Source organism: Xiphias gladius, chromosome 3 (genome assembly GCF_016859285.1).
Source record: "Xiphias gladius isolate SHS-SW01 ecotype Sanya breed wild chromosome 3, ASM1685928v1, whole genome shotgun sequence".
In the NCBI taxonomy this organism is placed as follows: domain Eukaryota; kingdom Metazoa; phylum Chordata; class Actinopteri; order Istiophoriformes; family Xiphiidae; genus Xiphias; species Xiphias gladius.
Genome location: NC_053402.1, coordinates 17,356,399 through 17,372,600, shown reverse-complemented (window position 1 = coordinate 17,372,600; position 16,202 = coordinate 17,356,399). Strand labels below are relative to the sequence as shown.

General features: G+C 44.0%; 1 protein-coding gene and 1 long non-coding RNA gene across 2 annotated transcripts in view; one reads left to right on the top strand and one right to left on the bottom strand.

Moving 5' to 3' along the window:
- Positions 1 to 14,621, bottom strand: part of pde4a (phosphodiesterase 4A, cAMP-specific) — a 39,951-nt gene extending 25,330 nt beyond the window's left edge. The window contains exon 1 of the mRNA XM_040115461.1: positions 14,042 to 14,621. Coding sequence (XP_039971395.1) covers positions 14,042 to 14,337 — 296 coding nt within the window. The 5' untranslated portion in view covers positions 14,338 to 14,621. The remainder of the gene's footprint in view (positions 1 to 14,041) is intronic.
- LOC120782928 overlaps positions 1 to 16,202 on the top strand; it is a 43,650-nt gene that overhangs the window by 26,446 nt on the left and 1,002 nt on the right. The window lies entirely within an intron of this gene.

The window sequence follows — 16,202 nt, the reverse complement described above, 5'->3', positions numbered from 1 at the left end:
CCTGAGGAATTTGGACTCTGTTGCCATGTGGATTATTTTACACTCTGTATTCTTCGAAAACCAACCAGAGGCGTCCGTCACTTTACATCACCGTCAGCAGATCTCTGAACCCACGGGAGTCTCTCCTCAGGTGGAGACCGACTCATTCTGTCACTGCTGTTTCTGCTTCACAGGTTGCTCAATGCAACTTTACGAAACGGCTTATCTGCACAACACATAACTGATCTGTGTACGATTGTGATTGCAACAATACAGTGCCGTCAGAAACTGGTAGGTTATTCACACGTTCTGTACTCCAGCACACTGGATTTGCTTTGAAACACTCTTATATACATATTGACATCAGATGAATGGCACAGGCACATCATGCCCAAATTTTACACAAAGTAAATCAGCAAGTTAAAATAAATATTCATCATATTTAATATTTGATTGTAGATTCTTTGCAGTCTTAGCATTCACACACTTCCCTGGTGATGCTCTGCCAGGCCTGAACTGCAGCCATATTCCTATTTTGCTTGTTTTGTGGCCTTTTTGCCTTCAGTCTGGTCTTGAGGAAGTGAAACACATGCTCAGTTGGACTTCGGTTAGATGACTAACTTGGCCAGTCAAGAATATTTCACTGGTTAGTCATGACAAAGACAACTTGGTGACCTTGCCTGTATGTTTAGGATTTTTTTTCAGGGCTACAAAAGGGCGACAAGAGTTCACCCAAAACACATTCAGTGAAGTCACCACTTAAACCTTAAAATCACCGTCTTAGAAAAAACAATACTGTCTGACTGCCCTGTATCGCTGCATACTATTGTGCTGTTGTTTTCTGCACAAGGTCAGCATAGCTCGACAGAATGGTCGTATTAATTTCTGTTTCTTTCTCTTTGTGTCTACCTTCATTTTCTGTCGATCCCTATTCCTATCAGTGTCTCTCTCATTCTCTCTCCTTTCTCTGGCCACATGCAAAAAGGAATAATTACAACTGAGTTTGGGCACAGCCAGCGCCAGCAGAAACCCATCTTTCTTCGGGTTCTTCCTCCTCTTCTTCTTGCTCCACAGAGCTCCCTATCCTTTTACATTTAATGGCCTCTGCTGTGACCGCAGAGGCCATTTAGAGTGAAAGGTAAGTATTTAAGAATCGTGACTCCCAACCCCCAGCTCTTTTTGTAACCAGCCTTCCGATCCCTGAATATCAGGGGAGGAACCAGAGGAACTGTTTAATGAGCATTGTTTGTCTCAAAAAGCACCTTGTAGATTTGTGTTATGAGAAATCAACTCCTCCTCTCTGCTGTTGTGGAGACTGAGGCTGGGCTAAACAGATGGATCAGCTGACATAGAAAACCATCCTGAGAGATGACAGATGGAGAGACATGTTCAGTTGGTGCACTGTTTAGTTTGCTGCCACACGCATCAAGATAAATTAGGAGTTGAGAGAGTAACTGATCTGCAGCAGCAGGAGCAATAGAATAATACTGATTTGCTTTTGATGTTTAATGGAGTTTCTCGAAGAGGAGATGCTAGCAAAGGGGGGTGTGATGGAAAGAGGGAGTGGGGCTATCTAGCTTAATTCTTCTTAATGAAGTAGATTTTCATTGCACAGAAAGTGGAAGAGTGCACCTACAAAACCCAATTAAAACACACTGTGGAGCAGAGATGATGAGAAAAGAAATGGGCTGAGAGATCGATCCAGCTGGACCATGGAAAGCAGTAATATCACTGGTGTCTCTACTATATTAACAAATCCAGAACACCCCGCCACCCCACCCCCCCTAAAAAAACAAGCCCACACAAGGAGTGAAGGAGTGGTATTTATAGCGCATCACCCTATCTCTGAGATGGAGCGTGTAACTCCCTCTCTGCAGGCTGGGGCTGCTGGGCCTCTTTTATTTTAATCCAGACTGGAGAGAGATGAAGAGAGAGAGAGAGAAGAGAGAAGTGTGAGTCATCCAGAGCTACCTTTGTGTCACCGTGGCTCGGCGCCTCCTCGCCATCTCACTATCATTCCCTCCGTCTTTTACTCCATCTGTTTTTTCACTCAATCTCCCACTCCTGGCTGATGTGTGAGTCTATCTATCTATCTATCTATCTATCTATCTATCTGTCATTGTGTTGGTCAGAAAATCTCCATATCCTTTCTATAATTTCAAGTTCTGTCATATTTAATTAAGTCTAGAAGGCTTGGCATCCACTTTGTCATACATATTCCCCTGCACAAAGACGATTGGCTGCGTATTACCCTGGAATGATGGATAATGACTGATGTGGGACAGAAACAAATGCTGGGCAGGATGCAGCTGAGTGAAAAAACATAGAAGGTCAATTTAAACAGACAGTGAAATGATCCATTCAGTTTGATGCTCTGAATCGTCCTCTAATGCATTCATGGTGTGGCTGAACAAAAAGAGTTCACCAATGAATCGCTTCCCTCTTGTTTGTTTTGCTGTACTGTCCTTCGTTTACAACCCCCTAGGAGTGCTACAAGTAACTGATTTAAAAAGTAATGCCGTCGAAAGCAAGCTCCTGGTCATGAATATGACTAGGAAAACAATAGTAATATGCAATAAACCATATGAAGCACCACTTGTTTTACTATTTTCCTTAAACCAGCAATGACTGACTTTTTTGGAGCCATCGAAACAAGCTGTGAACACAACATTGACATATTATCACCTTCAAAGTTGATATGCAATCATGTTAGCTGTTAGCATGTCACCTGGTGAATGGAGGTCCAATGTATTAGCTCTCCTTTTAGCTCTGTTTTTGGTCCTTAAGTCCTTAAATCAAACAACAAAAACATGTTGCTGGTCCAGGCCTCCGGAGCAACACATACAACCTTTCGCTGAGCTGACGCTGCCATCAATTCGATGACATAGTTGCATCAAAAATAAACTGTTTTCTGACCTTCAACACTGCGGTTGTGGTTTGGTGAGGTTCAGGCAGAAAAAATGACTTGCGTAGGGAAAGATCATACAATGTCGTCGTGGTTACAACAGTAAGTACATGGTTAATGTCAGGGAATGATTGTGGTCATGGTTAAAAGAAACCAGCTGTTGGTAGGAACATTCAAGTCTGACATTTTGTTGACCCATGCATCCACCGCAATCTCCTCCCTCTGTGGACTTTGTGGCTTTTATAGCCTTTTTTCACTGAGTGGCTGCCTGCTGGGGCCGAAAACGAGGCTATGACAGTGGTGAGAGTGAACAGGCAAACCAAAACAATGAGCTGAAAGATGCTATAAAGCTTAAGAGCTACGTAGGTGATAATTCTCTGTGGGTTTGTCAGACAACCCCTTTCACATCACACATACTATTATAAAAATATAAATTACAACTGCTTTAAATTTCCCCGTTTTTCATAATACTTACTATGACGCATTCTATGCATTTATATCCTTCAGGATTATACCCTAAAAGATGAATAATATCATCTCTTTTACTAAATCAAAGACTTGGTATTTTATTTTTGGGTAAATTACATCCCTGGAGATAAAATATACCATGAACTGATCAAGGACAATTAGCAAAACTGTACTCGAATTACTGTATAGTGCTGTTATAATAGGCATTAACCAGGAGAATCATGCTAGTAAGAGAACAATAGGAAAATCAGTGTGATTATCCTAGATAGCAGTTAGATGTCATTAGTGAGGAAAAGGCAGGATTATCTCTTGTGGATTCATTTGTCCTGAATCTGCCTCATGGCCATTGCCCTGCAGCAAGGCTGTGAATGCAACATGCTTGTCTGATAAGTCAGTCTTTCATTATTCTTATGTCCTCTCGTCCTTCAAATTATCCCTTTTACGTAAGCATAAGCACTGTAATGTTAGATATTAAAAACGAGCCCCAATTCAAATGCGCCCTTTCTGTCTCCACTGCTTTTCCTCACGTCACGTCACGTCAGCAGCTTGAACTTTTCATCATCTGTCTGACTTTATTCTGTCACGCTGAAGTGGCCAAACCGGACCAAATGTCACTTGTCCTGTCCACTCACCTGTGCACTCTGTTGTCTAAATCTGGTTAAAGGCAGCTGGAAAGGTTGCTGCACCGATGATGCTAAAGAAAAGCCAGAAGATATAGTATGTCAACAAAACTGTAAAAGATGGATGCATTTTGCTTTTAGCTGTACGCGTGATTGTGTTTACATCTGTTATCAAAGCAAAGAAGCTCTGCTCCTGCTGTCTTTCTTTTTCTTTGGCCACTGATGAATGTGTTCTCATGATGAGTCTTAGAGGTGCAGATAAGATGTTCCCCGCTAATGGCAACAGAAGCAGGAGATGAATAACAGATATATTTATCGGTTAAGAATTGAGTGAGCCTGGGGAGCCAAGTGCTCCCTAACTGAGGGAAAAAATGATGGAGGAAGAAGCTGTGATTGGTTAATGAGGCCTCAGCATCGTGGTAGGAAAGGCGGTAAGAGTCTAGCAGACCATTCCAAAACATCAGAGTTGGGCTTTGAAAAACAGCAGTATGTCCAAACAGAATGGATGTCTCCCACTCTGCTTGTCCCCACACACTTTCCGTCTCACAAGAGCATTCACACAAGCACACGCTCACACACAGACGTTCAGCCACAATAGCTGGCTCCCTGTTTGCCTGTCACAGATCCGGAATCAACAAAACCGATGCGCAAGCCGTATGGCTGTGGTTAACTATCACTTTTCCACTGGCAGCAACAGATGACGCCTCACATGCATAAAATGGGAACTGCTGGAAAGTCAGGGAGCAAAGTGGGGGAATTCATGACAATTTCAGGCCAGTGGACGGAACTTCGTGACGGCACTGTGTTATGGTGACAAACGCTTTACCATCATGACGAACACATCTTTAGGAGATGTGCCATGCCCTGCGGGCTCAAAATGAGGACATTACACGCATACTCACACAAGTCTTTCACATCATCTCTCACTGTTTCTGTTCCTGCCTTCTCACACACACACACACACACACACACACACACATTTACATGCATGCAAACACACATACTGATGCACAACCAAATGTTCCAACATGGACTCTGTCTGGCATGCAGAAGAAGCCACACTCAATATCTTTCTTATACATATTGATGTACAGAATGGAAACTGAAATAAATCTCAATAAAACACTGGGAGCCGAGGCTGGTTTGGTTTAATCTCATTACACTGAGAGCCCGAGGCTTCTCTCCCCCTATATATAGCACCCTAAGAGAGAGAGGAGGGCCGACCTTCTTGTACACAACATCACTGGCCTGTGCAACTGCGGCTGTGAGTGGCAAGGCACTCGACCAATCATGGACAGGTCTTGCATCAAATTTGATGTGACAAAATACACAATTGCCAGTGATCTGTGAAGACAGCCGCCCTCATTCTGTATTCTCCAGACACATGCACTTTTTCTCATTTGCTACATTTACCTTCTGTTCCTCTCTGCTCTCCTTATCCGCACACCTTCTCCCTGGTATCGGCTTCCCTCATCCCACCTGTTTGATGCAAAGGAATTTGGCTCAGGGGTTGACTTATGTTAAAGCAGGCTGTGTCTGTGTGCAGAAGAGCACCCACTTCTTCTTCTTCTGCTGCTGCTGCTGCTGCTGAGATCAAACCATGTGTTTGTTTCACTGGAATCTTCTGGTACTTAAACTGAGGGTGAGAATGAAAATTCTTGAGCTGATCGAGCTGATTTTGGCTACTTTCCAGTCTGTGACTTTAGACTATACTGATGCAAACATGCATGAGGATTAGGTATCCTTGCTCAGGGATACTTTTAAACTTTTGTTGGGCACTGACAGCATTGTGAATTGCACCAGAAACCTTTCAAGTTCCTCCTGAAAAAAAAAAAGGGCCAACAACAGAAATGAGAAGCTCAGGGGAGAAAAGCTGCATAGAGTGAGAGAAGACCCAATTCTGGTCTTCTTTAAGGAAACCTCTCACAACAAAACCCCCAGTCTACACAAGTAATCACACAAAAACCCCCTTGATACACACACATACACACAAAAAGAAAGAAGGAGGAAACCTAGACTAAGGCCTCACTGGTGTTAATTACTTTGCCTTTGTTGGGGATAAAATAAACCTCCAAGCCTGCGTCAGCATCATCAGAAATCCCACCCAGTCAGGGTTTAATGGAGAATGTTACCAAAAGATTCCTACTGTGGACCCCATACAAGAAAAAAAAAAAAAAAAACATGCAATCTTCAAAAACATCCAAATCTCAAATTGAAAAGTAGAGCATCAAATGTAAATACCACCCTGAACCTTCAGGCCATGCCCCCCCCCTCTTCCCTCCAACAACCTGAATATTGAATTTTAATGTGTGAACATGAACATGACCTACAAGAAATGGGCTCACTGCTCTGACAAGACAGGTTATGCTCACACATTTATCTAGCAGAGGTCAGGAGCTGGAACAGAGCCTCTTTTTCTAACAGAGGACACAGAGGTGTGCATCAGCTTGTATACCGCACCTCCAGTCGGCTATAAATCATAAACTGCTTCATGCATTATGTAAAATTCTCAAGTGTTCCCACAAACCTTTCTGCAGCTGCAAAGATTGGCAGTGTTATTTTTTTTTTTTAATATATTCCTCACACAAACCTTTTGCATCTGTTTTATTTTGGTGGGTCTCCGAATCCCTCTGTGTCAGTGGCAATAAAAGATGTTTTTTTTTATTGACTTTGACAGGAAGCAACACACGCAGCGCATTCCTGAGCACAAGTCCCAGGTGGCATTAACATACAGTATCACCAGCAAGATACAGTAAAATTATACTGTAGTGTGCACATGTACCATGCACCTTCGCGTGTCACTGTTGCTTTTTAATGGGAAATAATACACATTCAACATCTGCCCCCATCGTGACACATGTTTTTTATAAACTTCGGACTTTAAATTAAGAGAAAAATGCTATTATGACAAATGGAAGTGAGAATCTCCTATCTCAGGAGTAGTTTAAGAATTAACTGGTCCTCTCTCAGCTGAGAAGATTGGATTATTTCAAAACCGCTCTGTTATGTCGTATGTCTGCTCCACTACATTTCAGAGGGAAATGATGTACCTAAAAAACATAAAATCAACTCGTCAAGTACAACGCATTGATATAGATTAAACTACCCAACAATATTGTAAAATGGTCACGACTAGCTCCAACTTGACCAGCTACAACAGCAAAATACTGCTTCCACAACGATTCATCAGTCATAATATAATATGTAATAGTATAACACTCACAGGAGCCATTTTTCCACATTAAATACTCTAAATTTTGATACTTAACGTACATTTTATGGACAATACCTGTGTACTTTTATTTAACTAACATTTTAATTGCAGGAATTTTACTTGTAATGAAGTATTTTTATACTGTGTTATTGCTACTTTTACTTGAGTAAGTATTTGGAGTCATTCCTCCATCACTGCATATGAGATACAAGGTTTTCTTCCAACTACTGCCCAAATGGCAATTAATGTTTGCTGGCTGACTGGGTTTTCTGAAAATATTTAATGGCACATTCAGCAAGCTCTTATTGTTTTGATAGCGACTGAATATTAGCTGCTGTTGTTTGCAGCGTTTTCCCAATCAGGCTCACACAACAACATCAGAACTGAGTCAGACCAAGAATGAGCATTAACAAACCACTTCCTGTTATAGTTCTCTCTCAGGAATACAACACTGTTTTATCACAAAATGATGTAGAAGTAGCATATTTGTTGAGATTGGGCCACGGTGTATAATAAAGAAGTATGGGACACGATAAGCCCCTTTTAATGCTATGTGTCCTTTCTGTCTAAACAGGACTGACACTATTTCATAATCATCCAGGGAAGCTGACAGTCTGCCAGTAATTTCGGGCAGAAACACTATCCAGGGGCAGGCGGTCTGGAAGTGATACCTCTGATGAGACACTGACATCGGCCGGCAGTGAAACGAGCACGGGCTCCTCACCAGTGTCTCACTGTGCCAGATGTGGTTTCCAGGTGCACTCCCTCACCCTTTTCAGCTGGGATTTGTTGCGAGTTCTTGATTTGAACTAGACTCTCTCGGCGCGCTCCCCTGACGTACCTTGCATTAGTTCTGACACGGCACTCTGCTCGACAGGTGTACGCTATTTGTTCTCTCTGCTTCACCGTGTGTGTGTGTGCTGCACTGACACACAGCTGACAGAGGGTCTGTCCGTCTCAGTCATTCACACAGATCCTCGCTAAGACCCTTTTCTGCAGGGTTGTTCCTTCAGGGGCGTCACACTGCGCCACGGCATCAGAGACCGCCGGCTGTCTCTGAATTATGGTGGTCCGTCTCACCTACCGAGACTCAACATGAACACAATATCCTTGTTCACACATCTACTTTGTGTGGGGGTCTCACACAGAAGAAGCATCAGATTATAGTTTTCTTTCAAGCAGTTTTCTCCCTGTTTGCTGAGAGGTGAAAGACTAGCACTTGTTTTGAAATTGAATATGCCGCACATTTTGACATTTAAATTCTCCAGGGTCTCAGCAATGAAGACCTTTTTCTTGGTTTGAAGTGGGTGACTTGATTACGCTAAAAGGGTTTTTTCTTTCAGTTCCTCTTAGAGTCTGTGGGCTTGAAGAATAAATTACTATTTCTACTACTGAAAAGCTTTATTTTTTATGTCAGACGAAATGTAAATCCAAGAAAAAGTTTGCTCAGAATTCAAAAAGGATGAATTTTCTCACAGCATTATTAACTGTTTTTCCTTCAAATAGACTGCTCTTTGATGTGCAGGTCTGTTTGAACTCTCTCTTTAATGGCAGCTGATTGCCAGCCATATGATGAAGGTGTTTGTGTCTGCTCTGCCCTTGAAGTCTGTGAATTTTCAAGAAACAGCTAGAGCATGAAGAATGAAAAATTACATCAGTATAAAATACCTTTAAGGAGAAAGCTATAGGAAGAGATGAAGCACCATACACTATCAGTGGTGGGCAGCTCATTCAACCTCTGGGGATATGAAAGTTTGAGATTCAGATACGGCTTCGAGGGGGGAGAGACTCCGCAAGCAGTTGATGATCTCAGTGGACAAGAGAGGGAGAGTGGGATGAAATGATAGATTTATGACAGAGAAGCTGTGTGCTTAATGCTGCTGTAAGCAAGAACAAGGCCATCAGAGAACCAGCAAGACGGGCCACACAATAGAGAGACAAAGCAAAGAACAGAAATAGAGATGGAATCAATACTCCCCATTTACACCGGGGTGAAATGAAGCACTGAGAGGGTAGGGGTTTCAAAAAAAAAAAAAAAAAGCAGCAATCAAAGACTGTATTTTTTATGGACAAAAGGGTGATTCAAACAATATTATTAGATAGAGAAAAGACCACAAATGGCCAGCATGAGGCTTATCATAATCAAAATGGGCGTCTTGAGAGAGGCAGAGAAAACTGTCACACAATAAACTGTGGCGAAACGTTCAACAAAGGCGATTTAATGGACACGAACATGACACGAAAAGAGAATAAGAACTGGGCGTTGTTACAGACATAATGTGAACAGACTAGTTGCATCAAACTGGAAGATATTTGTTTGTTAACAGGTGGACCTGTTGTGCAACTTGGATTTTGGATGCCATGGCTCACTTTGTTTCCTCTTGCCGGGATCCTTGCCCATCGACACTTGTCAAAAACAACAACAACAACAGCAAAAAAAGACCAGTGTGTCATCACTTTAAGAGGATTCAGTGTGAAATTAATTAAAATGCAAAGATGCCAAGGTTCCCAGTCGACTCAGAAAGCAAACTGGCTGTGCTAAATGTGGTTACCAGTGGAGCTGAGTATCTGAGAAGCCCGTGAGAGCCTACCGAGTCCTCCGGTGAGACAAAGTGATGAGCAGAGAACAAACACAAAGAGGGGTGCCTTGGATGAGAGCTGTATACATTCCCTTCGAGCAACCTGTTTGGTGTCATTGCTAAAAGATCTCAGAGGGATTTTACCTGAGGTCTCTGGGATCTGCCTGAGCCAACCAAGAGTGAGCACTGTTCCAGTACATGAACTGCCTCCAGATACTAATTAGCGCTGAGAGTAGTGAGAAAGCACAGTGTATTCACAGAAGAGCGCAATCTGTAGCTTAAACAGATGGTTCCACTACACAAATGAGATAAGAGGTCTATTACTTAGCACTATTAAAACACATTTGTTGGGATAATTCCTGAATAGTCGCTGCATGAGACTTCTTGTTTCTGGAGTGAAGAAATATAAATGTACGATCAACAACAAAATACAGCTGTTGTGATAATTAACTGGAGCTGTACCTCATTATGAACTAAATTATTATGGCAGCCGGCCAGTCAGGCGGGAAAAAAGAGCAGCTCCCGCTTACAAATCAGCCCTGGATCTTAGCTTGGGGGAAAAAAGGTGTAAAGAATGCATGAAGTGGTGGGTGAGGAAGTGGAGGGAAGATTTGGTTAGAAACTGTTGCTGAGGACTGAACAGGAAGCCGGCTCTGTGCTGTGATTAAACTTTGGTTCCTCGGCAGAAGTGCATTGATATTCCCCTTTACACCCTACAAACATACGAGCCATAATGCCTATCCAGTGGGATCTGTCACATGCTGACAACTTACACAGTCAAGCCCAGCAAGCGCCTGTAGGGCTTGGCCATTTTTGGGTAAATGAAATCTGTTCTACAAATGCACAAAAACAAGTTACCATAGCAACAGAAGTGCGGAAAGAGCTGTTACTCGTTCGGCGTCAGTCATTCATTTTCGCGTTGGAACTTCCCGGAGCACATCGGGCATGGGACCTGATGACTGATACGCTCGCATTAGCGTACTCTGACAAAAAGACGGTCGAACAAAAGACACCGGGGGTGGGAAGAGGAGGCAGACTGACACTCTTGGGTTGAAGCTGATTGCCACTAAGACTGCCATTTTGTGGGATACGACACAGAGACGAAAATAGACAAGCGAAAACAGTCACAGACAATGATTCTCTAAACAATTATGCAGAACAACACCCAGAATCCCTCTTGTATGCCATCCATCCCCAGATTGGTGACTGTTGGCAGTGCTTCATTTTCAAAAGCAACTGTATCAATTACAGTTACACGGTACAATCTGTTTTTCTCTGAACCTTGTCTGCGACAATTTCAGCAGCAGCTCTCAGGCTGATTGATCCTTCAAACCTTCAGATGAGGTCTAGACCAATTCTTCAGTGATTGAACGGCCTGCTTCCTTGAGACATTAAGGTCATCCGCTGGGTCGATCGGTGCCCAACCAGTCAAAGCCCAATTACTTTTTCCAGTCTCCAACAACAACGTTACTTCATGTTCCTTAGCTAATAAATGTGAGCTTACAATATGTGTCATTATAACGGCAAAAACGTGTTTCTACAAAGCTAAAAATGTTGAAAATGTATCTGTAATCTATACCTATGCATTAAAAAATTGAATATTCAGTCTCAATTTTTGCCCAGAACCAACGTTTGATGAGTAACCTGTTCCCAAAAACACTGTCAATATAAGCAGGAATTAGGGTGCAGCTCCCGGCTCTCGCCTGTCCTTTGCCATATTCTAGGGTATAGAGAAATGATATTCCCGGACAGTGCGTGCATGTACATAAAAACATTCAGAGCAGTGGTGAGAGCCGGTGTCACTGGAGCTGCCTTCAGGATAGGATAGGATAATGCAAGTTATCCTTGAGCTCAAGACACAGAGCTGCTGGATCCACATCGATGTTCATAAAGCCTGAATAATCCAGCGAGGAGATGAGGCCTCCACCTTCAAGCATCCGCTATTCAGACATAAGCAAAGATGGCAGCATATACAGTCGCTCTAATATGTGAAAAGAATGAAAATAATATCAACACAACAGAAATCCCTCCGGCCTCCCACTGATATGAAAACAGATAAAACAAGGCCTGTTGCAATCCATACAGGCTACAGGTCAGACACTAACCTGTGCACAGCCCACTCAAAAATACCTCCACACAAACACTGTGCATGCTGCATTTCACCACTACTCATGACACACGAGATTCATCTACCAGCCTCCGTTCCTCCATGCACCCTCCTTCCTGACCAGTGTGTAGCACAAACACCCACAGATCGTACACATCACCTCGCGGACGTGCGAAGAGGCACAGACACACACATGAACATGCGCGCACACAGTCGGAGCCTGCTTGGTGTGCTCTCAGAACGGAGCTCGTCGGAATCGAATTATCTCTCTCTCGCCCTCTCTCTTTTTCTCCCTCTCTGCCCTCTCATGGTTTGCCGCCCACAGAAGGAGAAGGGCAGGCAGAGTCAGTCTCAATGCACTGAGGATTGGACTGCCTCGGTGTGTGTCCTGGGGACTAAAATACAAATCAGCCCTTCCTCCAGTCAGCTGGAGTTGGCCCTTCTCCCAGGGGCCTGCCAAGAAGGCCGTCTGTGGCATTGAAAAAAAAAAATAATAATTAAAGAAAGACAACAAATAATAACGGGAGAAAAAATAAAGGACCCCAACAGTCCTTGTGAGACCCACCACACTCCCAGGGATGTGTTGTTAGTATAATAATCACCCTGTTTAATGTGTTGCTCTTGTGGTAGGACCACATTTGGACTTGGTCAGTGACTGGGAGAAGGAAAGGGGGGGGGTAAACAAGGGAGAAGGAAGCAGTCCAACATGTAAATTAACTCTTCCACTTGTAAGAACATCTGGGGATTTCAAGCCACACAAAGGACAGAGTGGAAGAGGCAGTAAATTATAAAGATGCATTTATAGTCCTAACCTTCTCGCTAAATCCCTCACAGAAACAGGGGGGTATCCCTTTTATGAACATGTGGGAAATAACAAGAACGAGTCACATAAACAAGCAGCCTAACTCCATACCCTGGTGTACAGGCTTAACTTCTTAGATGTTCCCTAAAACGTGTCCAACTATCTGGAAAAGAAGCTGTTTAACGTTTAAAAAAAAAACATCCAAGTGCTGCTTTCAGTGTCTTGTCAAGAGGTTAAATGGAGCAATTGTTGTGTAAGGACAAAGTAATTGTATCAAAATTTTACTGTTCCATGACTCACTTAATGAAATGCCTTTAATCTAATCTCCTTGATTAACATGCATCGTGTAATTTGATTTAAATGTTGGTAGAGTTGTCAGCCGGTGGAGTTTGGCTATCATGTGATTCTGCTGTGTTTGTCTCCAGCGTCTGTCCGCGTACGTCCTCTCTTTCTCCAATGCGGTGAATTTTGTGCCGTGTCAGAGCGCACCCGTTTTTGCGCCAATGAGGTGCCGTCTGAGACCATCCGTGTGGCAGTCCTGCGACACGGGTCCACGTAACACTAGATAACTTTTTCACATCTTATGAATAGCATAGAGAGAGAGAGAGAGAGAGAGAGAGAGCCTCTTCTCAACTCAACCTCCACCTCATTCGCCACACCTAAGGGGGTCAGAGGCCCCTGATCAGCTACCCTTTGAGTTACGAGACCCGCTACCTGGCTGAAGGACACTCAGGCAAGGTGCAATCTAGTAGACTACACAGGGGTTTAAAGTTTTGGGCCTACGCCCACGGGGCGCCAGACCTCCCTCTGCAAACAAGCTGATAAAGGCCTGGACTGGAGTGCGCATGCTGGCAATGTCTCAGCCCCGCACGCCTGAACGCACCCACTAGACCTTTGGTGCCATTAAACCGACTGTGCCTCGTGTCTCTTATCAACTGCATGTAACGTTTGGACCCTTTTAAAAATGTAACTGGTATTTCCAGATGCTGCTCCTGCGTTTCGAGTGGGCGGTCTGGTCTGCTTTGCGCTTCGTGCCCATCTGACACAGTCTATCCAAAGACGCATAACGCATCGGCACCGAGAACCCACGCGTCCCGCCTCCCGATAGAAAGCGCTTCATATCAGTTAAGCCTTCAGGAACACTGCGTTATTACGCACTCATTAAAATGCTGCTACCCCCCCCCCACAACGCGCGCTTGCACACACACACACACACACACACACACACACACACACACACACACACACACACACACACACACACAAGCACGCACACACACCCCTCCCCTCCCGTTTACGCATATGCCTTGTGGGCTGTTATGGGCTATTATTGGGCTGTTTGGAATGCACACCCCTCTCTCGCCTACCGTTTATTCCCGACGCAATTTCCCATGGATGTGTTTGTGGTCCCGTGGAAAGAGGACGGCCAGGACATCCGAGACTTTTTCAGTCCCGGTCGGTCGCTGGTATCCACGGCGTCGGAGCGCTCCATGTGCCGGTGGTGATGCCGGTCGGTGTCGGAGTAGCCCCGGTGTTTGATTTTGATCGGGGTGCGGGGTTGTCTCCAGAGATGCTGCGGAGGCTTCAGAGTCGCCTGTCCTTCCCGGGGAACCGGGAGCGACAGGGACAGGCTCTTCTTTGAGCATGGTGGTGGTTCCATCATAGTGCATAAAAATGAAGATCCCTTTTTAACTTATTGATTAGATAATATGGCTGTATTCGTTGATTTCAAGCACAAAGCTAAACGTTTCATGTCCCTCTCTGCCGCTTGATCTCTGAGCGAACAAATCTAAGTGACCAAGTCCAGCACAGCCCAGCTCGGAATCTTGTTTTCCGAATAACATCAAAAACTCTGATCACAGTGGTAATCTGACAAGTCATCCAAAAACGACCAATGTCATTGTTTTCTGTGGTGATCGGTTTTAATTTAGCCCAAGAATCTCCGCTCTTCCGTGATCCTCGCCAGTCCGGGGTTTTGGTGATGAGACACCGGTTTTGCTGCTTCTCCTGAAGTTTGACGCCTCCTCGCCCATGGCGCACGGCCGGATTACTGTATTTATTTTAGAGAATTTATTGCTTTTTATCAGCCACTTATTGCAGTGACACACAGATCGCCAGCGCTGCCTTTCTCTGGGTGTGTGTCTGTGTGTGGTGTGTGGTATTATTGTTTCCCGTATGTCTTTTAGCCGAGCTCTTTCTTTCCAAGCAATTTCCATAAAAGTAGTCAATCTCTCGCGGCTCGCGTAGAGCTACAGCGTCTCTGTGAGCACATGCAGCGCCCGGGTCTCCAGTAAATCCTCCATGGAGATGCTTGATCCAGTGATTTCAATAGGACGTTAAAGTGGACTCAATAACCATCCTTCTTCAGTGAATCAGGATGGTGTGGAGAACGGATGGATATGTCCAAAAACCACATGCGATCCTTTGTTCTTTGCTACCCAGACTCTCTTCTTCAGGTTTTGTTTTGTCACAATGCATCATAACAGGACACAAACTGATAATTGCGGAGATTCATTCATCCTGTTCTGTGTGGCCCATTATCTTCCCATCCCTCATATTTGCTGGAGTTCGACGACAAACATTGGCTCCACCACCGCCACCACCTCTCTCTCTCTCTCTCTCTCTCTCTCTCTCTCCGCGAGTCCAGTCTATCTCTATGGTGGTTGGGTCGTTTTCTCAGCACTGGGGGCTTTTGAGCCTCTTCTGTGCTCATCCACTGTGTTTTGACCCGTGCCCGCGTTCCCTGTGCTTTTCCTTGACAGAAAACAAACGCAACAAATTGCTTAAACGATGTCAGCCGGGCGAGAGGTTTTAAAAAAGGCGTGACATCTAGAGGCGCCACTGTTTATCACTTAAAACTACGTGTCCCTGAAAATGATTGCTTTTGTTTTGTCCTGGCCAAGCAGTACATTTTAATTTTGTATTCATGTGACAATGTAAGAAATTCAATCTGGTAGTGAGTCGAAATATACCCAGCGGCCATGTAACTTCAGTAGACATGATGTTCTCTCAGTCTGGGATGGATAAACTAGTGAATCTCAACATCCACAACTTGATTTCTGTACCATATTGAAATGACTGGCAGTAAATGGGTAAGAGACACAAACCAATATGGTCTTTTTGTTGCTAATAAACTCTAGTGTTTCATTTATACTCTCCGAAAATGCAGTTAGCCGCCATTCAACTGCAACCGAACACTCGGAGTCGGAGCTGTTTTTGGTATTAAATCAAGCTTGTTCTCGATAATAAAAACAACTGAGTCAGAAATGTAATCAAGATGCAGCTGTGGTCTAGAGAGTGTTTAGCTTGGTGACAGGTGTTTGCGGATGTGTCAGCTTTTTGTCGGCATTGCAATGGAGGCCCCTGCAGCTGAATGTGACTTGGTGGCGATGAGTAGTGTATCAGAGTGGTGGTATAGATAGAGCAAAGCAGGGCAAAGGTTTCATCATGCTTTGTGATATGGTGATGAACCTGGATAAAAAAAATAAAAAAAAAATAGTTCAAGTTGGACCTCGCAGTGAAGGCGCT